The sequence below is a fragment of the Chiloscyllium plagiosum genome, chromosome 18 (genome assembly GCF_004010195.1).
Source record: "Chiloscyllium plagiosum isolate BGI_BamShark_2017 chromosome 18, ASM401019v2, whole genome shotgun sequence".
NCBI lineage: Eukaryota > Metazoa > Chordata > Chondrichthyes > Orectolobiformes > Hemiscylliidae > Chiloscyllium > Chiloscyllium plagiosum.
This window is the reverse complement of record NC_057727.1, coordinates 45,610,434-45,637,003: the sequence shown is the minus strand read 5'-3', so window position 1 is coordinate 45,637,003 and position 26,570 is coordinate 45,610,434. Positions and strand designations below refer to the sequence as shown.

The 26,570-nt window shown below is 39.8% G+C and overlaps 1 protein-coding gene across 7 annotated transcripts in view; it reads left to right on the top strand.

Annotated features, from left to right (window-relative positions):
- The window catches only part of foxp1b (forkhead box P1b), a 422,867-nt gene that overhangs the window by 146,695 nt on the left and 249,602 nt on the right, over positions 1 to 26,570 (top strand). For all 7 annotated transcript variants that reach the window (XM_043708338.1, XM_043708343.1, XM_043708337.1 and 4 more), the window contains one exon: positions 2,370 to 2,551. In XM_043708338.1, coding sequence (XP_043564273.1) covers positions 2,381 to 2,551 — 171 coding nt within the window. In that variant the 5' untranslated portion in view covers positions 2,370 to 2,380. The remainder of the gene's footprint in view (positions 1 to 2,369; positions 2,552 to 26,570) is intronic.

Here is a 26,570-nt window from a genome sequence, read left to right as displayed (position 1 = left end):
AGGTAATATACATAATTTATGCTGTTTTAGTGCTACCCTTTTTTGATATTCATGATGGATAACACTTAAGGTTTCTTCTCGATATTGCGGCATGGTATTACACTACAGTAAAATTAATGAGAAGGTAGATTTATGAGTTTCATTTGTTTGTCGATTCAAAAATTAATTGAGTGTTAATTTTAGCTGTTCCTCATCAGAATAGGTACTTAGCATTTGGGCATTATTCTGCATTCATTGTGGGCTACCTTCAGTTTATTGTGGGTCAGTAGTTTTGCATACATTGAAATAGCCTTTAGGCTCATTCTCTTGATTACTTTTTAGCTGCTGTGCATTCGTAAATTTACTCTTTTATAATTGTGAAAATTCATTATGGGGCGGCAGTGCATGTATAATATCAGTACAATGATACATAGTATTTTTAGGCTGCATTACAACCACATTATATTTGGATAATTTTGTTTCTCGTTTACAGATTTAGAAACACTCTTTACTATTTAGCATGTTCTGTCACACAGCATTTGAAATTGTTTTAATTTAGAATCTTTGTCAGTCGGCTTTTATTAGTCCCATTCTGGTTCCAGTGACTGAGCTTCCCACAGGAGTAAGCATGTGATATTATAAATCTGTGTTTAGTTCAATTTTCACTTCCTTTGATGATTAGGCAGAGTGTTTTAAGGGCATTTTTTCTGCTTCATATAAATAATTGATCAGTTAAGTTAATTTATTTCAGCCTGACTTGGTCAGCCTTCATTAACTGTCCTGGAATAAAGTCTCTCTTCTTGTGAGCAGAGCAACTTTCCCAAAAAAAGGTTAACTCATCAAAGCAGAGTTATTGTTGGGTTTGATCACACAAGTACATCACTATCAAGGTGTGAAATGAATTAAAAGCCTGCCAACTGCCAAAGGCAAACTAAAGTTAAGGAGGCGGTATTTCTTTTGTCAGACTGATTAGGTTTTATTCCTTAACTATCAGAAAAATTAAACCCATGTAACCTCCGGCATGTTTTCCATACCCAGTCAATTATCTGTAGTACTTCAAAATACAGATGTACTGATCCAGCAACAAGCTAGTTTTTCTTAACAGTGATTCTAAAATTTAACTGGATTTAAAGCTGCAGCAAAATTCGAAAGCACTGTCAAAACTCAGCTGGTCTGGCATCATTTGTGGGGAGAAAGTAGAGCTGGTGACTGTTCATCAGCTTCTGATGAAGAGTTACTGGACTAGAAATGTTAACTCTGCTGTATCCCTGTAGGTATCGCAGACTTGCTGAGTTTCGACAGCAATTTTTGTGTTTGCTTCAGACCTTCAGGATCTGCAGTTCTTTGTTTTGTTAACTCCAGCACCTATCCTCCAAATCTCCAAAAAGTTATAAAATAATTGTCAGCAAAGAAATCTCTTCATATTGCTGTTTAACAAGTATGTGATTAATGCAGCTAAGCAGAAGGATACTTAAGAGTCAGACCACTGTAGCTATTGGTAACTTGCTATTTTCAGACTGAAGATACATTTTGCACTTTCACCTATTTTCCTTTATCACTTGAAGATACTGTTTCTTGAAATATATATTTCCATAGACACCACCTGACCCACTGCATTTTGTCCACATGGTCATTCTACATGTGCCAGCTTAGAAGCACATCAGAAAGGCAAACTTGGGAAGGGAGGGGTTACATCAGAACTTTATTGAACCAGCCCACGGACAAAATTACATATCTTAAAAAATGCAATAGAGTAATGCAACAGGAGTACAATCACATGGCAAGTCTTGGGTGTGACAACTACAGCTTCCAAGCCAAATTAACTTTACCAGATTACCAGTATAATGCTGGACTTTATGTTAACGTCACATGATTGTTCACTGGGACATTTTTCCCTCCCTCACTAATTTGAGCAAAAAAGGTCAGCGCAAGGATGAAATAGGTTTCTGCCTTTTTTTGTTCGTGTTAGTTACTAAAGGGAAATGAACCTAATTGACTTTTTTCTGTATTGTTGAATTTTAATTACGTTGTATAGCACTGACACAAAACAAAGCTAAATTAAACCCGTAGAAATCTTATTCATTTAGTTTTATGATTGTTTTAATGCCACCTGTGAAATTAATTCTCACAAAAAATAGTATGATCCAATGAATAGAAAATAATGGTGTGTAGCATTAATTATCTAAAATTTCTAAAATCCATCCAGTGTGACTTTCTAAAATAGATTTTTTTTGTGTCAGTAATCGAGTAACTGTAAAATCTATGTACAGCAATTTAAAAGAAAGGAATGGCTTTCAGTCACTACCTTTTCACGGTTTTGGCAACTCAGGATCTGAGGATGAAATCTCAGATTACTGTGTTAACAGCTGTTGTTCTGAATTATTTTTCAGGTTTTTGAGTCATGATGCAAGAATCTGGGATTGAGGCAGCAAGCAACGGTTCAGCCAATCAGAACGAAGTTAACAGTGGTAATCACTATCCAGACAGTAGCACAAGGGAAGGGAGATCAAACGGCGACTCATCCTCGATTGAAGTGACTGCTGCTGAATTGGTTCATCTCCAGCAACAACAGGTAAAGTTAATGCTGTGGCTTTTCTTGTTGATCCACTTTTCAGTTTGCCTCAGTCAACATAGATGTGCAGGTTGTTGCTTGAAATAAATGTGCCATAACTTAGAGAATTGCAGTCATGCTGAATTTATTACAGCTGTAGTCACACAAAACCATGGATAAAATTTCAATAACTGCAGGCCACAGTTGAGTAAACAGTTGCACTGAAACTTAATTCCTGTTGACTTTTCCTCATTCTTTGCCAGGGGCAGGTTTGATTCGCTGTGCAAAGACAACAGGGTATAGCTTTGATTAATGTGTAGCATAAAAACAGAATCTGAATTGTTCAAAAAATACTTTAAAAAAAAACGTTACTTTGACATCGAAAAGCAGTGATTGCTGCCCCTTTTGGAAATAACAAGAAATCGATATCAGGCTGTGAACTGTGAATTTATGGTGTGCTGTGAATTCCAGATTGTTACTATCATTAGTCCAATTTCTACTCATCACTTTTATATTAGTCAAAAGTACTTAGAGATTCTTTTTAAAGAAAGAAACTTTTTTCTTTCAAAGTGCTGCAGTGTTAAATGGGGTCTTTCTAAGTGAAGACGAGGCATAGCAGTCATAATCAGTCAGTTTTTTTTGCCAGTCTTTCTAAGTTTACAGTCACATATTGTATCCCTTTTGAAAGGAAAAAGTCAGTATTTTTCCCGTCAGAGAAGTTTTCAATGGACATTAAATCATCAGAAAAGAAGTTGCAAACAGTTTCAACATTGTAAGTAGCGCAATTTTGCTTCATACTAACTCACAAGACTGAAGCAAGACTTCGCAGATTCAAGCAAATAAAAGGCTAAATTTTATTTCTCGTGTCAGGAAGCCCTTCACACAGAGTGATCAGCAGATGAAGTGAGCTTCAAGGTATGGCGGAGGCAGTGAAAATGTTCAGAATTACTTTTGCAGGGGACAGGATGTTTTTTTTTCTGGGGTGGATGAGATCTTCTGGGTTAAAGAGTGTTCCTTATTTGAACTTGTGAACAAAGCAAGGCCATGGATCATCAGAACTTTGAGAGAAATATCTTGAGTATATGAATCTGCATGATGACACAGATTAATTAACTTAAATTCTTCATTCATCCTCCACACTGTTGTATGGGATATATATGTACGCACATGGATAGAACTGGATTTTGTTAGGATTCCCATCTTCCCCACGTGCTCACCCCACACAAAATCCCAATGGCTGCCTGCAGAAAGTCAACACTGGGACCAGTCAGATTGGCTGGCGGATCTGTAGCTCACCAGCTCCAGTGGTGGAACTTTTATTTTATTCATTCACAGGATGAGATGTTATTGGCTCGGCCAGCACTTATGGCCCATCCCTAATTTCCCAGAGAGCAGCAAAGAGTTGACCACATTGTGGTGGGTCTGGAGTCATAATGTATGGTCAGACCAAGTAAGGACAGTGGTTTCCTTCCCTAAAGGATGTCAATGACCCAGATGGGTCTTTCCAACTATCAACAATGGTTTCATGATCATCATTAGACTCTTAATTCCAGATTTTTAAATTAGATTCAAATTCCACCACCTGCCATCATGGGGTTTGAACTCACATTCCCAGAGAATTACCTGGGTCTCTGGACAAGGAGGAACCTGTGTAGATTTGGTGTCAGGGTTCTCGGGGAAGGGTTTAGGTTCAAGAGAGTTAAAGAGGTGGAATGACATTTTTGTGTGCCGGTATCCTTAATGGTCTGGAAGCTTACAAAGGGGCCTCACCCCTCCACTTGTCTATACCAGACCACACAGCTGAAGCTGCCAAATAAAATACTGGTGGTGATGGGATATGGCCCTTAATTCGTCATTAGAATATTCGGCAAGGGTGGGCATGTTGTTCAGCACCCAGCCCCATCTCTGTAAAATCTCAGAAAATGTAGGGTTATATGAGAAAGTGAAGGGAAGACCCATACTGGCTATGATGTAACCGCATCACATCGGTTTTTGGGGAAGCATACAATCCAGCCTTTCATTTCACCTTTATCATGAAAGATGATTAATACTTCCTGGCGCTGCCACAGTGAAGCTTAAATTTTGTCAAAGGACGTTGATCCTGATAGCCATTTTGACAAGGGTATGTTGTACAGTATTCTGATACTTTGTATATGGAAAATTGTTTTGTCCCACATATGTACCTTATTTCACCTCACTTTATTTGACTAGTAATATGGTTTGGTTAATGTTTCAGTAGGCACTCTGGAAATAGGTAACCATGTTTGATTCAGTTCAGAATGCCTGATCATCATATAATTCTAAAGGGATTTAATTGATAGTGACTATAAAGACCTTGAAAGATCAGAAAATTGCTACCATTTTTATTTAGTGGAGGGGTTTAAAGGGTTGAATTTACTACCTAGATTAATTTGGCATTTGTATCAACAAATATATTCAGATCTTTTGAGCGTATGCCTAATATTGTTACTGTTTCTGTGGAAATCTTCTTTTAGTCTTGGCAGTTGAGTTTAAGATGCTTTAGAAAGCTGAGAAAGGAGAATACCTTTTCCATGTTTCCATGTCGATGATATGGGAGGGAATATATGCCTTGAGATTGTGGAGATAGTGCTCATAAAATCCTGTCACAAGAAAGAATACTCTGAATAGATTTAACCTGATTTCATTAGAATTATTAAAGTGAGCAGTGGGAATGAATATAGACCAGAAACTAATGCAAGAAGACCCTAGGTTTATTTGGAATGTAATCATGGTACTGCCTGTGAAAACTGCCACAAGAGGGCCACAGAGAAGGGGCTTCATTCTGGTTCAGATACAGAAGATCTTAGTGATGTAGACGGTATTGCCAAATCCTCTCATAGTCATGGCATCAAGCAGCCAGTCTCATAAGATAGTTATGTATACCTCTCTTTGCAAAGGTACAGGAACATTTAAGAGGTATGATCATACTTTTTTTATTTCAGCTTCTTGCTGAAAGTAGACGTGGATTTGTTCTGCAATGCTTTTGTATATGGCACCTTGCTCATATCAGTGTTCTATGTAAAATAAACACAGGTATTTTGCAATTGCTAGCATTTGTTGACAAATAGCGCTGAGCAGACAATATTTAAATGTTGGTAAAGTACACGTCTGATGCATCTGAAGTGTACTTGAGCTGGTACACTACTTTTATTAATAAAAGGTTAAAGGATGACTGTTTTCTGTAGAACAGTATAATACTGGTGTTGTGCATGCTAGTTTACAGGGCTGATGTATTCTTACAGGGCTGAAGAAAAGAAGTGTATGCAGCTGCTTGGGAGCTGCTAAATCGTAGAGAATTTCTTGCTTTGTGAACCAGCATGTTCTTTCACACAGGGGTACTAAATTCAATTTGGTTGTGTTGACCTGATCCAAATCCATTCTACTAGTACTTGGAAGTTCTTTCTATCCAAAATAGCAGTGAGTTTATTAACGCCTACCCAGTTCACACAACATTGCTTGGCAACTGGTAGATAGATTTGGTGCAAAAACAGAAGTTGCTGGAAAAGCTCGGTAGGTCTGGCAGCATCTGTGAAGACAAATCAATGGTAACATTTCAGGTCTGGTAACCTTTCCTCAGAACGGTTCAGAGGAACATCAATTCTGAGGGAGTGCCACTGGACCCGAAACGCTAGGTCTGATTTCTCTTCCCAGATGCTGTCAGACCTGCTGAGCTTTACCAGCAACTTCCATTTTTATTTCCGATTCACAGCATCCACAGTTCTTTATTTGGATAGATTTTGTGGTTGGGTGAGGGGTGTACGTGGTGAAATGAAAATGTGTTTGAGTTTTTAGCATGAGTTATCCCATTAGAAAGTTCACTCAGGCTTGGCGCCAATGGTCAGGACTTCCAAGAGAACTAAAGATCTGCATCATTGCTTATATGGCCAATTTAAGAAAAAGTTAGAGGATTTGTGAACCAGTTAGTTTACCTTTGCAAAAGGTAGAAACCTTTTTTTAAAACTTTTTCTTAAAGTTGAGAAATGGGGATTACAATGAAGGCTATTTATTATGCGGGGGGCGTGGTGTAGTGATTGTTACGAGATTAGCCAGGTGGACCTCGTAGAAGATGAGTTCCCTGATTGGGGCTGTTAACCTGGTCCAATCAGGGAGCCCTGGCTGACAGAAAAAAAGAGTCAGAGGTTCTGTTCATTCTGTGAGTTGGCTCCAACTAAGCTGGATCAGTGTCAGGAGCTGTCCATGTGAAAATAAAGGGCAACTTGGTGATGGGATATCTGCCTCTATGAAGTTATTTCAGTGATGAAGAGAGAAAAGCACATTCCTGATGAAATTCACTTGCAACAGTTTTCCTTGATTTGGAGTAAACATTTCTGGCATCATGGCGTTATTTGGAAGGCTTGACTCATTTGATTCTGCTGTTGAAGACTGGGCCCAGCATGTGGAAAGAATGCATTATTTTTTCCGGGCAAATGACATTGGTGCAGATGAAATGCAGTGAGTAATTCTCTTGACAGCTTGGGGACCCGCAGCTTTTTCAGTTATAAGTAACCTAACTTTCCCTGAGGCACCAGATAATAAAACCTATCAAGAGTTGATAGATTTAGTTAAGGAATATTTCAATCCCAAGCCTCCTCTGATACTAAGATACGATTGGTTTAACTCGATAATTCACGAACCTTGGGAAGCTGTATTGGAATTTTTGACTTGGTTAAGATGACTGTGACTTTGGCATAACCCTTAATGAGATGCTGAGAGACCATTTGGTATTTGCGATTAATGATATAACCATGCAAAAACGCTTACTAGCTGAAGTCCGACTGAACTTCAAACAGGCATCACAACTGGCTTTATCATTGGAAAATGCAACAAGTGGAGCATGTGGAAGTAGACACCCTTGCCAATCCGACTGAGCTTGGGGAACACCACTTAAGTGAAAACAATTGTATAGCCTCACTCGGGTCATAACCTGAACAGAGGGACACCAGGTCAGCCCACAGCAAAACCCCAAAACAAAACCAAACCTTGGCCAAACAGTTCAAAATTTTCTGCAGGATCCTGTTGGCAAGCCATTGTGGTTGCTGCCAGTATGCGGACAGCAAACGAGTCCCAGTAGACCTTAATTGAGTAAGAGAACTCATAGGCAAGTATCAAGGAGAGTGCACGCCCTGGAAAATCCACCTTCATCTGTCTCGGAACAGTCAAATTGCTGAGCAACATCCATATCAGACCCAATCCAAATAAATGTCTGGTTAAGTGGTCACCTGGTTCTATTTGAGGTCGATGCTGGTGCAGTCATTTCAGTGAACATAGAACCAGTCTTGAACAAAATTTGCTCTGGGCTCCAATCCTTAAGTTGAGGCACGACCATGGCTTGACTGAGAACCTATATGGGGAACAGATTAAGAGTACAACTTCAATTCTGGTCTCTTATGAGACGCACATGGTTCAGTTACAACTGATTGTAGTAAATGGCTTGGGCCCAAGCTTGATGAGGCAAAATTGGTTAAGAAAGATTCACCTACATTGGCTTAACAATCCTGATGGCTGCCTGACTGAAGTCCTAATTAAATACCCGGAAGTCTTGTAGGAAGGTCTCGGGAAATGAAGGGTGCCAAGGCCATCTTGCATGTTGGCTAGGAAGCAATCCAATGATTCTACAAGGCCTGCCCAGTACCATTTGCCTGACAGGCAAAAACAGGCAGAAATCAGAAGGCTGGAAAATGAAAGTATCATCAAACCAGTCCAGTTTGTGGAATGGGCAGCACTTGAGGCATGCGTACTTGCAATTGCGGTTAGATGAGGATTTCCCCAAAGCTTGCTACAATTAATAAACATAAGGGTTTGTGCCAAAACTGCTATTTGGGGGTATCATTAGCCTGTGCAGTGTTTCAGAGGACGATGGAGAACATTTCACAAGATCCACCCAAGGATGACATGTTAATAGCAGGGAAGACCATTAAGGAGCACTTACAGAATTTGGACATAGTGATTAGATGCTTCTCCCAGGCAGGTGAGTGCCTCAGAGGAGCGTGTGTTCCACACACCCCAAGTGACCTACTTGGGCTACAGAGTTGACAAGGTCACATTACTCCCATTGGAAGATAAACTGAGGGCAATCAAAGGTGCCCTGGCTCCCACATTTGTACTGGAGCTTAGGTCTTTCCTTGGGCTAGTGAATTATTGCGGAAAGTTCATACATAACCTGGCCTCCACCTTGGCAAGTTTGCATCAACTCTTAAAAAGGGTCAGAGAGTCATAGAGATGTACAGCATGGAAACAGACCCTTCAGTCCAACTCATCCATGCTGACCAGATGTTCCAACCTGATGTAGTCCCATTTGCCAGCGCTTGGCCCATATCCCTCTAAACCTTTCCTATTCATATACCCATCCAGATGCCTTTGAAATGTTGCAATTGTACCACCCTCCACCACTTCCTCTGGCAGCTCATTCCATATACACACCACCCTCTGCGTGAAAAAGTTGCCCCTTAGGTCTCTTTTATATCTTTCTCCCCCTCACCCTAAACCTATGTCCTCTAGTTCTGGACTCCCCCTCTCCATGTCCTGCATAATTTTCTAAACCTCTATAAGGTCACCCTTCAGCCTCTGACACTCCAGGAAAACAGCCCCAGCCTGTTCAGCCTCTCGCTATAGCTCAAACCCTCCAACCCTGGCAACATCCTTGTAAATCTTTTCTTAACCCTTTCAAATTTCACAACAACTTTCCGATAGGAAGGAGACCAGAATTGTGCACAATATTCCAACAGTGGCCTAACCAATGTCCTGTACAGCCGCAACATGACCTCCCAACTCCAACACTCAATACTCTAACCAATAAGTATACCAAAAGCCTTCTTCACTATACTATCCACCTGCGACTCTACTTTCAAGGAGCAGCCTTGGAAATATTCAGTAGCCTAGCCATACTATCAGGGAAGTGAAGAAACAGCTATCATCCTCGAAGATATTGATAAACTGTAATCCCAAACAAGAACTGTATTGGACATACAATGCCTCCCCGTAAGGCATTGGGATCTTATTTGATCATAATTGGCCCAACGGAGAGGAAAGCCCAGTAGCATCCTGGACTTTGGCTAATGTAGATCGTAAATACGCTGAGGTAGAGAAGGAAGGTTAGTTGGCCATATTTGGAGTCAGGATGTAAATTTGTAATAATAACTGACCACAAACCCCTTCTAGGTCTACTTAAAGCGTACAAGGCAGTGCCACCCATAGCTTCAGTGGTCAGCTCTCATATGGAGTTCACTTAATTACAAGTTGGAACACTGTCCGAGAGTTTAGATCAGAGTGGTGCTGGAAAAGCACAGCAGGTCAGGCAGCATCCGAGGAGCAGGAAAATCGATGTTTTGGGCAAAAGCCCTTCACTGTCCCGATAGGCCTAGTAACAAATGCAAAAGTATTGAGCTGCCTCCCATTGGCAGATACACAACCGGTGGTACTGGTGGTTTTAAATTTTCTGGATACACTTCCAGCCCCAGCTGACAATATCAGACTTTGGATGCAGAAAGGTCCAGTCCTGGCAAAACTGAAACAGCTGGTGGTGATGAGGGAAACCAAAGGGCTCAACAATCAGAATTAAGTATGTTTGGACCCACAGAGACCAGATCACATTAGATGAAGATGTTGGTGAGAAGTTATCTCTGTTGGCTAGGATTGGGTGCAGCATAAAGTGCTTTGGTAGGACAGTGCCCAGTGTGCCAACAAGAACAGAAATTACCACCAGCAGCTCCCTCGTATTCATGGGAACGGCCGAGTAAACTCTGGACTCGGTTACACATCAACTATGCAGGTCCTTTAAAGGGCTCAATGTTCTTAGTCATTGTGGAAGCCCACTGAAAATGGCTCGTCATGCATAGAGTTCATTCGTCAAACACAGGTCAATGATAGAAAAAGTGAGCACATCTTCTGCAATACAGAGACTCCCCGAAGTGTTAGTCACAGATAATGGGCCATTGTTTACCAGCAGGGACCTTGAGTATTTCCTAAAGTCGAATGGTTTTCATCATACAAGATCAGTTCCATACCATCCATCATTCAAAGGGCTGGCAGAAAGAGCAGTCCAAACTTTGAAAGCAGGCTTAAAGAAACAGTCTACAGCTTCACACGATACCAAACTGTCCCAGTTCCTATTTGATTATGGGACCACCCTTCATGCAACTACAGCAATATCTCCAGGCAGAGTTGCTACTGGAGAGAAGACTGCACCAGGTTAAATCTGATCTTCCTGGACTCGAGAAGGGAGGGTGAAACAGCATCAGGAATGCAAATGCCAGACTCAAGACTCTGCTAAGTGAGAGAGAAAGAGTTTACTTTACAGGATGAAGTTTGGTGCAAGAAGTGTGGGAATGGCCCTGCATGAGTACGAAGCATGGCCATAGAGTGTGGGTAGGCAAAACGGTCCTGAAGAAGCACGAGGACCATAAGAAAGCTGCAAACTTGCAAACATTGTGGGTGCAAAATGTGCCAGCTCTTTGATTACCTTTCCTAATGTTCCGGAACCCATGGGTTCTCCCCCTCCATTCAGCATTCAATTTACCTTGGAATCTGAGATGGTCATGGTGGATATCACTGTCTTGATGCCTTTGCTGCCTGAAGAGGAGAATGAATCTCTTCCAAGACATTCTGAGTGCAAGTGGTGAGCTACTGTGTGTTACACATTGCCCGTATCAGTAACAGAATTGGAGGAAGCTCATCTGGTAAGAAATTGCCCCAGGAAGAGTTGCAACAGAAGAAGGCCCATTATGTCCTCAGACTTAGAACAGGAGTGATTGTATCATGGTCAGTCATATGGACCTCATAGAATAGAGTTAGTCCTGATTGATCCAGGTTAACAAGCCCAATCAGGGAGCCTTGGCTGACAAATATAGACAGGAGTGTCCAGGCCCAGGTGTCCCAGGAGAGGGAGCACACGGTGTCCACCAACAGCCTCCAGGTTGTCAGGAAGAGGTGGGCACCGCGGGGTGTTTCATTACCCCTCTGATTCTATTTTGATTTTGTCCCTGCCCTCCCCTTCCCTCCCCTCCCCTCCACCTTTTTTGATCACTCATTGCATTGCCCTTTGAGAAAGGCACTGCTTGTCACTGGCCACTCAGGTGTTTCCTTTCTCCTTGGTGGTGGAATATAAATAAAGATTTCTAAATAAAAATTTTCTGAGTGTCAGAGGATCTGTTCACTCTGAGAGCTGGCTCTGAGGAAGCTGGATCATGTAAAGGACTGTCAATGTATAAATAAAAGATGACTTGGTGACAGGATACTGGCCTCTATGGAATAATTTTCAGGGAATTTTATATATTCGTATTTGAATGAACTGCTTGCATTCCTCTGAGCAATGTTGGGTGGTATCTAATTGCATGGACAGTGCATGTGCTGAGGTATATTTTCCTACAGGAGATTTGAATTAGCCACTTAGACCAACCTAATGTTGAAACCCTGTTCACAGTCCAGGTCAGTTCTGAGGTCAAGAGGTGGGAGTTTTTACTCCAAAATAGAATCACTGGAAATAGCTGAGCACCATTGTCTGACCATATTTCTAGATTCAGCTGCAAATTTAAAACAAATGTGAATTTGATGCTGAAATATAAATGGTGCTTTCGATTTAAAACAGCTGTGAATCCGAAACCAATTTTACTGTCATAGTGTAAATGAGAGCTCAGTTACTTACAAATTCTGCAACACACTGATTGTCTTTATCTGATTTAAAGAGTTTGCACATAGTCTTTACAAGGATCCTGTTTACAATATTATATAATTAATACAGACAAATTGACGCAAAAACAGAACCTGAAAAGGCTATCATTATTTTCTAGTTGCATGAGTATTCATTTTCATAGGCTCATACCTTATTCAGTTAGTAAACATCCTGAGTTGGATTTCAAATATCAGCCTTTAAAATTCTCTCTCTCTGTTCGACAAAAAGGAGTTTTCTGCTATATTGTTGGTAGCCTTTATTTGGTTGGTTCAGCTGCACATTTTTTAACAATTTATTTTGCTGGAAGCTGTTAGAAAGCATGGTTTATATTTCCCTTTGTTTGGCCACTGCACCTAAACATAGTGGAACAATTGTGTTGCTTTGAAAGAGAGTTAACTTCAGCTTTGATAAGCAAATACAATGCAGTCTGATAGTATACAGTTTAACTTGGGACAATACAACAAAGGTATTCTGTGAATACAAGTATCACCTCTTTTTATGAGAGGGTCAACAAAGCAGTATTTGAATACTTTAGAAAGAGAAGTCCTGCATTAGAGTTCCTTTGAAGCGATACATTGATTTTTGCTTAGATAAATCTCAGAGATCATACTTCTACGTACTGTAATTGAACCTTATTCATGATACAGAACTTGCTCTTTAAATTGAATATTTGAACATTCCTTTTCCCATGATTGCTACAAATTCTGGAGGACAGATGGTAGAAAAATCCATCCAGTGGAACCTCCGTGATTACAAGTTACCTAAGAACTAAGAACCAGGAACCTAAAAATCAAAGGTAAATTCAAAATGTCACAATTATACATGAAGAACTACTTAATGCCATTTCAAATGTGAAGAAAATCAACTAATGTACGGCCGTCTTGCATTGATGACCTAGAACCCACTAAATCCTTTCAAGTGTGCTGAACACGTTTTTAACATTTCTATATAAACATTGGCCTGGATTTTGCTAATGGTGTTCAGTATTAATAAAACATCAATCAGAAGCAACTTCTGGTGTCCACACTTACGCGTGTAAGCACAAAAATCAGAAGGTTACTGTCCAAATTATTTTCATCTTCTGGACGTTTCACTATCATGATATCTTGCTCAGATAATCCACATTGAAACAGGTGAAATGGTGTAAAGCTGCAGTACTTGTGCTAGATTTCATCAGAAGTACCAGTGTAAGAGCATTTTTAATGATAAGGTGGATTTTAATTGCTGCCAAACAACTTTCTGAACTGAAAACTCACTTTTACAATTGTGGCAACTCATTCTTTCAGATTTTAATTTTTGTTGCAGATTTCTGTTCCTCCTACTCTCTTCTTTCCATCTCTATTTCAAATTATATACTCAATTTGGCATCTTACGCTCTAGAGAAGGCACTGGATACTATTACTAACTCTTTAGTGTGATTGGTTAAGGAGATACACAGTTTGTTTCCCTGATTATGTAGGTTCCAATTTGCTTGGAATGGCTTGCTAATTATAGCAAGATCAATTTCAAAACCCTATTGAAAGTCATGTGGGCAAACATAAGTTTAATGAACAGCTGATGGCATTCATTTACTGTTCAGGTAAGTATCTTAGCCATTTAAGAATGTCAGTTACCCCAGATCAAATCCAACTAAATATAGAATTGCAATCACTGAGCGACGGAACCTTGCTTTTTTTTATAGATAGATGAGGTTGGGAAATTAGTGACAACACAGTTATGAGTACATTAGTTTCCCTTCATCCCAACACGTTCACACCGAGCCTCCGAAGAGTAACCCACCCAGACCCATTCCCCTCTGATGAATACATCTAACACCATGGGCAATTTAGTATGGTCAGTTCACCTGGACTGTACATCTTTAGACTGTGGGAGAAAACCAGAGCACTCAGGGGAAACCCACGCAGACACAGGGAGAAAGTGCAAACTCCACACAGACAGTCGCTCGAGGATGGAATCGATTCTGGTCCCTGGTGCTGTGAGGCAACAGTGCTAACCACTGAGTCACCATGCCTCTATTTGCTCAATTGATGCTCCAGTCTCTAGACTGGCAGTCTTTCTTATTTTTCTTCTGTATTCTTCTTCTGCAAACCCATAGCTTTCCTTTCTTGTGGCACCTTGTTGTGATCCCAGTTAATGGTAATACCGGATAAATCAGATCCCAGTGTGAAATATAGCTTGATAGGTCATTAGTTTTATCTTTGCTATTTGTTTATGGTGGTAGTCAGTCATTGTATATATTAAGAAGAGGCTGCCAGTGTACTTCTAACAAAATAATGTAAGTTTATTACAAAAACAAAGGAAACTAGACAATTTAGGAAAAACTTATCCCAAAAAGCGTAAAAAAAATTTAGTCTTTCCCAAACAATATCCTCAACAGACATTTAATCCTGACGAAATATCACTTCTATTTTTCATTCTAATTTTTAGTACTCAAATGGCCAGAGTATGAATGATGTTCTTTCAGTGTAATTTTGCACATTAATTAAATGTGACTCACTTCATTGCTGTCTCTTCCTTGAGAAGCTAACTCACTGATTTTCCTCATTGACCTCGAAAAAATAGAAAGGAATTTTCCCAGCTACCTTGACTACTTTTAGGCGGTTAAGTAGCACATCTGCTAGTATGAACCTTTTTTTCTGAACACAACCTGTTGCTGGCCTTAATCATAATTTGGTAAACACTTGAACCATTATCTCAACAGGTAGCTTGCCTATTTATTTGGCTTAGGTCAGATGATTTCTTGGCAAAGCAATTTGACTTACTGCTAAAAAGTGAGTTTTTGACCCCTTTAAAAAAGGTCATCTTCCCAGACTTCTGAAACCAAAAACATATTTACCTCAACTTTAGATCTCAGGTTCTCTAATAACAATATATTGTAGCCTTCATAACAATTTTTATATTTATAAGCATATTCTCTCTCAGAGTGATGTACTTTACGAGCTCTCTATGTAATCTTTCTTTGTCATATGTTTTCACTTTGTCAATCACTTTTCTCAATGTTTGGTAAGACATTCTGTTTCTACTTTTAATTCTGTTATATTTACAAGTATTTTCTCAGATACTCTTTCTCATGTTCGTCATGTGTCTTTTAGATCTAGTTTTCATAGAATCTTCTGCTCATCTACATGCTTTCTTGTAGTCTTTATTGAGTTAATCTCTCTTTCTCTGTTGATAATTTCTTCCATAGCTTCATTGTTTCGTCATGTGAATCCTTTTCTGCAATATCTGCACATTTTGCTTCAGGCTATGTTTTATGCCTTAGTTTGCTGATTCTTGAATGCACTTGATGAGTGTAACTGATAGCCTACTCTCAAATCTCAAATCATACCTACTCTGTAAAAGTACCATAAATTAATGTGCAGTATTGTATTGAAGATAATATCCATCTACTTCCAGTATGTGCGTGTTGTTTAACCAGACTGTTTCATCACATATTTTGAGTTTATTGAGTATGGTTGCCTATCTAGAATGTCCATATTCTTGAAATGGGTTTTAATATAATCCTTAGGTTTCTATAGATCTTTGTGGTGGTTTGAGCCTCTCTTATTAGCGATAATGCCAATGAAAATTGCTAATGTTACGAAAGAATTTCAGTCTCCTGCAAGTATTTGAAGTCAAAGGCACGAGTCAAACCACATGAGAGACTTAAAGAAACAGAAAAAGGTGAAATACAAGGAAACCAAAATCAAATATTGAATACCAGAACAATTGTGTATTTATTTTTATTTTCCCTTATGTCTTTACATTTCACTTCTTACTCAGCTGCCTCTTTCTCCTAAGTAAAGTGCGTTTATAGTCCAGTCGCACCTTGGAGCACTGGATAACTATAATGAAGGTTGTTATAATCAGAAAACCAGCTGGTTAAGAATAAAGCTGGAACCAATATTTTAATACCTTTTATAAGGATCTGTCTACTGGAGTATATGCGACCAACATCCATCTCCGTAGCCATCAACTGCAGTTGCAATCTGGATCTATATACTGTACAGAGGAAGAAGTGAATTCCAAATTAATGTCCACCACCTATATAAAATTAAATATAATTAACATACAATTACTAAAATGTTCACTTCTACGACTGTAATCAGACTGTCAACAAGTATTGGCATCAACCAAAAGAAGGAGATATTAAGACAGGTTTCCAAAAGCTTACTCAGAGAGCAAAGTTTTGATGAGGGATTTTAAAGGCAGAGGGATTTAGGAAAGGAATTCCAGAGTTAAGGGCCTAGAGAATTGAAAGCACAGTTACCAATGATGCCAGAGGGAATTTGAAGTTACATATGTGGCTGAAATTGGAGGACTGCAGAGAATTTTACCGAAAGAGATTCGAATTTTAAAGTTGAGGTGCTGCTAATCTAGGAGTCATTGTAGATAGTAGACATGGCTGATGTAAAACAGAAGGGTGCTAACAACATAACTTTAGCGGAACGCAAGTTTAGGGACCTAATTCCACCCCTTTCTCATTCTCCTAATGACTAGGCTTGCCTCCACCATGATGCCACTCTTATGATCAGAGTCTGGGGCTATACTTGTTGGAATTTAGAAGATTGAGAGACAATGTTATTGAAACAAAGGAAATTCTTAGGGAAAGTGTCCGGGTGGATACAGAAAGGCTGTTTCCCCTTGTGAGAGTGTCTAGGACCAAAGGACATAACCTAATATAAGGTCACATACATAGGACAGAGATGAAAAGAAGTTTCTTCTCTCTGAGGGAAGTGAATCTGTGGAATTCATCATTGCAGAGGGCTCTCAAAACTGGGTTGTTAAGTATGTTTGATGCAAAGATAGACAGATTTTTAATTAGGAAGGAAATCAAGGATTATAGAGAAAATGCAGGAAAGAGGCATTGAGAATTATGAGATTAGCTATGATCTCATTGACTGGCGGAGCATACATGATGAGTTGAATGGTCTACATTTGTTTTTACATGTTATGGTTTTATGATCTCATGACATCACTTCCATTCCTTGACATAGATCCACATTGATCCGTCTCCTTGGTCTTATTCTTGTTCATATTGTCAAAAGCTCTCTTGCTTATACATCTCCCCAGCATTCAAAACTAATAGCCGTTATCTTTGAAAAACCCACTGTTTCCCTCCATCCTCATCAGCTGTATTTTTATCTCTTACTTTTGATTTGTTTCTAAGATTTTTTGAATGTTGCGAACATTCAACTTTGTTCCCATTTCTGCATTTATTTTCTTTTAGTCCAATCAGATCAATTCAAAACACTTAATATGCCCCAGCATTTTCTGAGGCACAGTCTTCTGTCATACTTACCCTTGCAGACCCTAGTTGGCTTCTTTTCACCTACTACAATGAATTTTAAATGCTGGCCTATACCTTCATAGTCCTTCCCATCCTTCCTCTGCAATTTATTCTAGCTCAGATTTTTAATCAGTAAAGGAATCAAGGACTATGGGGAAAAGGCAGGAAAGTGGAGGTGAGTGTTAATAAATCAACTGTGACTTCATTGAGTGGTGGGCTGAATGGCCTATTTCTTTTGTCTTATTATTATCTTACCACGCCATAGTGTACTATCTTTTCTTCCTATTTTGTTTCTTTTGCTAAACTCACCTTTCATGGCTTACTCTTCAGTTACGTTGATACCATGCTCTTGAACATTCTTTCATAAACTGCAGCATCTTGCTATTGATCTCCCTTAGCTTAGTTTATTTCCCAACCTCTTTCTTACACAATTATTTACTCTCTGTGACGTTCAGGCTCATGTTTTAATATGTGTTGAGCACTGTGAGAATGCAGGGTGTTGTTCTTCTCCTCCTGTAGGGATGCACCTCACCTCTGCTGTTTCTGTGATACAGCCTGTCAGGAGTTAAATACGCGGGGAAGTGCCAGTGCGCTTGGGCCGTATGCTGCTCCTATATGAACTGAATAAAATAGCAGCAGTATGCTTGGCTAGTGTTTTACAGGTTTGTTAGTTGTTTGGAGTAAATCTTTCAATTCATTTGTATTCTTAATGGGTTTATTTTATCATTTTGTTCAGTGAAAGCCTTTCATTGGAATTGGCCACTACTCCTGCCTCATTTCATCTAGTTTAACAAGTTATGAATTCCTAATTAATTTGATTTAGTCTAGGTTAATCTGAGAGAATGGGGGCTGTTGAGAGTTTGGTTGTGGAGGGAATGGTGGAGGAGCACATCACTTCCTCATGTAGGGTGTAAAGTAGTGGGAAATAGGGAATATAATTTGGTTAATTTGGGAGGAGTTTTTGTTCAGAATGGGAACAGTCAAACACTTTGGTTGTGCTTTTTACAATATTCCATAGGACACCTCAGCAAAACAATACTGCATAAACAAAAGCATTTGGCAAAAGTAACTAAAATTTCTCTCGGCGCAGAGAGATATATCTAAGCACTGAACAGAATGGCGATTAAAAGTTAATGATGAGAGAGGGGAAATGAAAGCTTAGGGCTGGAGGGGCAACTCAGGAGAGAGCACAGAATGACAATTGAATATAAGGACTTTTAGGTGTCTCATGAAAACAGGGTGCAAATTGAAAGTGAAGGTATTTGAGGAACAAATTTAAAAATGTGGCGGCAAAAAAAGAAAGGAACGCAGAGCTTTGCTTTATGCAGAAGTTTAAGAAATCTGAATAAAGCAGAAACAAACTGCTTCTGAATTATATTCGCTTTTGCTTTGTAGACAGGAGTGGCAACCATTTTACAATTGACATGGTCCCACTTTAGAAAATGAGATAAAAGAGATTACTTTCCTTCAGTGGAGTTAGTACACAGCAAGATGTTGATCAGCTTCTCCTTGAATATTGTTAAGAACCACAAACAAGCAACTGATACTTGTTTAATATCGCCCGTGTCTGCGTGGGTTTCCTCCGGGTGCTCCGGTTTCCTCCCACAGTCCAAAGATGTGCAGGTCAGGTGAATTGGCCATGCTAAATTGTTCGTAGTGTTAGGTTAGGGGTATGGGTGGGTTGTGCGTCGGCGGGGCGGTGTGGACTTGTTGGGCCGAAGGGCCTGTTTCCACACTGTAAGTAATCTAATCTAATCTAATCTAATCTAATCTAATCTAAAGATGTTGATCAGCTTCTCCTTGAATATTGTTAAGAACCACAAACAAGCAACTGATACTTGTTTAATATCGCATCCAAAAGGCGGCAGAGTAAAATGTCAGAATGATTTCCATTGACTCCAAGAGTAAAAGGAGAGGAATACGCTGGTTGTGGAGAAGGGAGGATCATGTGTATATGGAGGTTGGGGAGATCAAGAAGATGAGGTCTGGTAGGGTGATGGAGTGAGCTGAAGGTGAAAAAGATTTGGAAATTGGTTCTTTGGGGATAACGGGAATAAGGAAATTTTATGCAGGTGAGTATGTCACACAAGTGTCCACATGGGTTTTATTTTATGGCTGAGAGAAAGCCAACAAGAACAGCATTAGAGAAGTTGAGCCTTGAAATCACAAAACAAATTTGTAAAGTTTTTGCAATGGTGGACTAAAGTAGGGGACATGATGGGTGATGCAAGTGCAAAAAAAAATTAATAATAAATTGGATATAAAGTCAGAATCTGTGCTCAGGGTCCAGCATATTTTGGACTTTGCTGCTGTGGCTAGAGTTTGTTAGAGATGGAAACAACCAGAAATACAAAAGAACTGCTTCACTATTTTTGAAGAATTCAAACTAGTGGTATGTTAACATTATTAGGCAGTGAGAAAATTTAGTCATATTTGTGTCATCTGAAAAACGATTGTCTAGATTTTCATAATGATACAGAGCATCAATCATCGTGAAAATGATAGGATTATCTTGGAAATTTTAAGTTCTGCCCTCAAACATTTCTCTGGGTAGGGGGAAATGGGTTTGGGTTGGGATTTACATATTGGAGGCAGATGTCCATTTAAACCACTTAAACTATAAGTATCCTTGACTTCTTATCAATTTTGTTGGCCTAAACTTGTGATATTCATAGTGTACAAGATAGAATAGATCTGGTAAGAGCAGGTCATAACTTTGTGCATTTCTATCATCTTGGATATTGACTCAGGATATCAATGGGAAAGGTTAGATAACCTTTAAAAAAATCAGTGCCCCTTGGGATTAGAAATATGCATGAACATGCATTTTTAAAAGGTACACAAACTCATTAATTGTCAAGCTCATTGGAAATGTCAGTCGACCTGCCACAATCAACTATCAAGTGTGTCAAAAGCTACATTCATCTATGGAAATGGAGGGTGTTACATCACATTCCTGACTAGTTAGTGGACAGGCTTTGAGGAGTCATGATGTAACTAAATTGTCAGAGAAATCTCATTGCCTTGACCTGCTCTTGTAGTTGTAGTATTTCATGTGGCAGGTTCAGTTAATTTTCTGGTCAATAGTAATCCCCATGATGTTAGCAGGGAATGGAGTGATGTGCATTGAATTTCAAGGGGAGATGTTTTGACTCTCTCTTGTTGGAAATGGTGTTAATGTTACTTGCCACCATCAGTCCAAGCCTTGAACTTGGTACTATAAACAAGAACTGCTTCGAACTGCAGAAGTTGTGAATGGTGCTGAACATTATGCAACTCTTAGCACAAATCACTTTCTGATCATTTCATGGAACAGCTGAAAATAGTTGTGCATAAGATATCGCCCCCTGGAACTCATGCAGCATTGTCTTGATGTTGAGATGATTTCCTGCACCAACCACCGCCATCTTTCTCTTTTTAGATACGACTCTAATCGGAGGGATATCTTTCCTCTAATTCATATTGAGTTCAATTTTGCTAGGGTTCCATGATGCCACACTTAGTCAAACATTACTTTGATGTCAAGGATACCCACTTGCACTTCACCTGTTTAGTTCAGTTCCTTTGTCCCGTGTTTGGATCATGGCTAAGAAGAAGAATGGCCTTTTGGAACCTGAACTGAGCATCCTTCAGTTGGTTAATGCTGAGGAAATGTCACTAGATAGTATTATTTTTGACACCTTCCATCATGTTGCTGATTGAGAGCAAACTGATGGGGTGATAATTGACCAGATTATATTTGTCTTGCCTGTAATGGACAGAGCGTAGCTGGGAAAGTTTTAACTTTATTGAGTGGTTTCCAGTGTTGCCACTGTGGTAGAAAAGCTTGTTTACCAGCGCTGCTAGGTGAGAAGTATATTCTTCAGTAATACTGCAGGAATGTTGGCAGGGTCCATAAAACTGTTGAATAAAATTTTTAAAATGCTGAATGCACAGAAAATTTTGAAATAATGTAGAATATGCAGGAAAAATAATTGAACACAGTTGGAGGTTATTTATATTGATTGAAAAAAAATGTCAGCAGTACACTCTCATATTTGCAATCTGCTGTTATTGGAAAAACATCCAGGCTAGGACGCGTAAAATTACCTTTGTATAGTTACTGAAAGCTCTTGTTATAAACAAAAGTAGTATGCAAACATGTTCCAAGAAATGAATCATAAATTTGTTTTTGTAAAGGGTTTTCAACAAGTTGATAGAAGATGCTGGTGGCAATAGTTGTTGTGCAGAACAAATGTAAACTGAGTTGAAGGAGCCCATTTTCCATTTTAAAGCTTTCCCATTTATTGTCATTATCCATAAGTATGTGGAGCTTGAAGTTATGAAGTATAAACATTATCCAGGTGCCGGGGAACAGCTGCCAGTGAATGACATGCTGAGGGAATGCTTTTGTATGTTTGTTCAGTATTGTGTGGCTTGTCGAGCTCTTTTCACAGCGAGAAATATTTTGACTGAAATATTTCCGATTCGTTCTGTTCTAGGAATTCTTCACCAATTTTTCATATTAGCAGGGCAGTGAGTCCAAAATCTACTATTCATTCCAGCCTTTTCAAGTAATATTTCCAAAGAATGATACTGTGTTGGCCATAATTGGTTACATTTGTGGGTTGTTCCATTGTGTCTTGCTGTTTACACAATCAGTGCTTTTTGTTGCCTTGCTCAGATCATTGCAGACCACCTGGTTTATCTATTTCATTCAAAAACCTGGCAGAAAACTCCCTTCGCATAGACCAGTTATGAGGGGCTATAAGCATTCTATCATTTACTCTTTTAGCAATGGATGATGACATTGCAGACTTCTGGATCTATTGAAAAGGCGATGATGGAAAGCGTATGCAAGTTTTTTTTGTGTTCTTTAACAAGTAATTAATCAAAAAAAATGACATTTCCCCTAGGACTGCTCCCATCTGCAAGTAAGTAGTGTCCATGCAGAAATACACAACAATGATGTTAAATGAAGTGCTTGAGTGATTTTCAAGAAGCTTTTGAGGAATTTTAAATTTTGCCAATTCCCTACAACATTATTGCATTCACTATTAAATTTTAGAAAAAATTGCCGCTCTGGAATCAGATTTTATTTATAGTAATTTGGCATTGTCTGAAGATTCTTGAAAATAATCATAATGGAATTCCTCAACATATCCAGTTGTATTTATAGACACGTTCTTAGAGCAGTACTTTCATTAACTTTGTCATCATTCTTACCCTCATATTTCAAGTGCATTCAACTTCTGGGTTAGCTCTGTCCAGCACCTGGTAATTTTGTGAACAGTTCTCAACTGCTCAAAATTGCCATTGGTTTTATTACTGGATAAAACTGTAATGTAATCAGTCAAAGGAAACCAGAACTTAATTTAAATAAAAAACGGTTTTGGACATTTGTTAAAGACTTAGTACCGTAGTAGAAAAAAACACATTTTTTCTCGTGGCACATCTGAACTGAGGATGTTGTAGTTGGAATGCTTTAGAGATCCAAAGCCTCACAGCAAAGGTCAGAGGCAGAATATTCCTGCATGATGTTCAAGATATTCTGTTCATTAATGGAGAAAATCACTTATTGTGTGTCTATGATTTCTTAAGATATTTCAATTTGATTTGACTTATTGTTGTCACATGTACCAAAATACATTGAAAAGCGTTGTTTTTGCATGCTATACAGGCAGATCATACCATAAAAAGTGTTAGGGTAGCAGAACAGAGTGCGGAATACAGTGTTATAACTTCAGAGAGAGAGAGAGAGAGATCAGTATTAACATTTGAGAAGGTCCGTTCAAAATTCTGATAACAGCGGGGAAAAGCTGTTCTTGGATCCATTTGTATGTGTATTCGAACGTTTGTATCTTCTGCCTGACAGAAGAATACAACTGGGGTAGAAAGGATCTTTGATTATTTTGGTTGCTTTCCCAAAGTAGTGGGAGGTATAGATGGAGTCAGTGGATGGAAGCATGCCTTTGGCCACACCCCAACATTTTATAGAATTAAAAGAATCTGACAGACAGGTGGAGGCCAATTCAATTATTTTACTATTGCCAGTTTGTGAATTTTATAGAACCACTCAATTAAACCCCATTCTCCTGCTATATGCCTGTCTCATATCTCCCCTTGGTAACTTCACTGTATGTATACAGTGCCCAGGTAGTAACAGCCCTGTTGCCACTAAGAACTTCTTGGAGTAAACCAGGGGTGACCTGGCTTTTGTATGAAGGAGGAAACAAATTTCAGTTTTCCTCTTCCTCTGGGTGGTACGGAACATGAGCAAATTTCAGAAGGATATGAGTAGCCACAACAGTAAAAATGAACTTCATCACAAATAAAAGCAGTAAATAAATTGATAATTTAAATGAGTAATTTAATAGAAATGACCATTTAAATAAGAAGTAACAAAGCAGCAACACTTAAAATCACCAAACTTTGGCTTTCTGTTTCAGAAGCAAAGGTAGAAAGCAGAGGACTCAGCCCCAATTCTTAATCACCAGAGAAGGGGCTGACTCCAAACTAGTGGGTTAAGTTTAACTAATCTGACCGTGGTCACTTCTGGTGGGATTCACTCTGGTCTTGGAGGAGTTCTTGTGAAAGTGGGGGTCAGAATGCTTGCTCCAGAAATGAGTTCTTATGAGTGTACAACCCTTGGCATCAGGCCTTCGGTGAGCACCTGAAGAGGAGGAAGGACACATTCAGGGCAATTATCAATCCCGACAGGCTGTCTGTGCGCAGCTCATTAAACTCTAGTTTCTCAAAGAAAATATCCCCACATCACCGCTGTTCCACAGCTTTCCACTTTTCCAACACTCTTCTGTTGGAAGCCACACACACAGACCAAGTCCTGAACTACGAAAGCAACCACCCCAACACACACAAAAGAAGTTGCATCAAGACACTGTTCAAAAGGGCCACAACACACTGCAGTACACCAGAACTGCAAAAAGAGGAAGAAGAACACCTATACAATGTATTCACTAAAAACGGATACCCCTGCAATTTCGTCAACAGATGCCTAAGGGAAAGACAACGGAATAAGGACATGCCACAACCCAAAGGACTAGCCACACTACCATACATCAAAAACATTTCTGAACTGACAGCCAGACTATTGCGACCACTAGGACTCATAACAGCACACAAACCAACAGCCACTCTCAGACAACAACTCACCAGGACAACGGACCCGATACCCAGCTTGAGCAAAACCAATGTAGTGTACAAAATCCCATGCAAGGACTGCACAAAACACTACATAGGACAAACAGGAAGACAGCTAACAATCCGCATCCGTGAACACCAACTAGCCACGAAACGACATGACCAGCTGTCGTTTGTAACCACACACTCAGATGACAAGCAACATGAGTTCGACTGGGACAACACTACTATTATAGGACAAGGACAAGCCAAACAGAGAACAGCCAGGGAATTCCTAGAGGCATGGTACTCATCCACAGATTCAACCAACAAGCACATCGACCTGGACCCAATATACTGCAGCGGACAGCTGGAACTGACAACCGGAAGTGGCAGATACAAATCACTATAAATGCCGGAGGAAACATCACAGAAGTGCTTCACAGGAGGCTCCCAAGCACTGAGGATGTCACCTAGACAGGGGACGAAACATCTGCAACACCAATTCCCAGCTCGGCGAACAGAACCACAACAACGAGCACCCGAGCTACAAATCTTCTCCCAAACTTTGAACTCTTCTGTAGGCCATTATAAATTCTTCTTGGCAGAGTCCTGAAATTAAGTGTGTTTCCAGAAAGCTAATGATTTTACCCACCAGTTATGGTGGCTCAGTGGTTAGCACTGCTACCTCACAGCACCAGGTTCCCAGGTTCGATTCCAGCCTCGGGTGACTGTCTATGTGGAGTTTGCACATTCTCCCCGTGTCTGCGTGGGTTTCCGCCCCCCCAGTCCAATGATGTGCAGGTTAGGCAAATTGGCCATGCTAAATTGTTCATAGTGCTAGGTGCATTAGTCAAGAGGGAAATGAGTCTGGGCGGGTTACTCTTTGGAGGGTCGGTGTGGACTGGTTGGGCCGAAAGGCCTGTTTCCACACTGTAGGTAATCTAATATAAAACAAAGAAACCTTCCAACAAAATGCGCAGAACTAAATTATTCACCCTGGTGCAAACTCTTAGTCCCTGTCTTGCAAATGCATGTCATACTTGGCCTCGTGTCCATATGCAGTGGCTGCAGTATGACTAGAAGAAAGCTGCTAACCTTTTTGGGGAGAGGTTCCAGATGACCTTGCAAAATGTTCTCAAGCAGCTCTGATGTTCGAGGACTTGGCTTTGGCTGTGTTACCTAAGCAGCAGCCTGTATTGGCCAACTGAGAAGCATTAACAGCAATGCTGATGGTATGTAGTGATGGAATTCTGAAAGCTGTCTTCCCGAGAGAGGGCTACAACTCCGTGCTCCATAGAATCCTATATGGTGGCACCTCCAAAAACCTGGTTATCTGTTGGCAGAATATTTGATAGACAGCCTGTATTACTCTAAATACTGGTTTCTGGAACCATGATGGAAGCAGTCAGAGGCTGTAATATGCCTGGAGGCACTGTAAAGCTGAACTTTCATGGTAACAATTATGGAATCTGTAAACTGGGTCTGAGTTAAAATGCAGTGCTGAGATGTTGGGTGGTTTCAGCCTGTGCTGCAATGAAAACTGGTATGTTGACCAGCTGGCTTGACATAATGAATGGGTCTTCAGCTGGTCATGACTTCTGTCTGGAAAGGATAGGCTTTCAAGTTTTGACAGAGGCCTGTGCCAATTTAGAGCAGAGCTCCACCTTGTTTGCTGACGGTGATGACAGGCTCTGTTAGAGAGCTTCAAATGCAGAAGGGATTTTTTTGCATGCATGGCCATCTGCCTTCTCCTGTAAGCTCCCCCACCGAAGTCCTTATCTGAGTCCTTTGCAGAAGAAGTCATCTGTCACCTATGTAGATGCTTCATATTTAATTATTCTCATGGGCTTGAATTTGAAAGTTTGTGGAGATTTTTTTAAAAAAATGGTAACTGAAAAGACACATGAGAAACCTTTCTTAAAAAAAAGACATTTCTTGGAAACCACATTGTCTTGGATAAT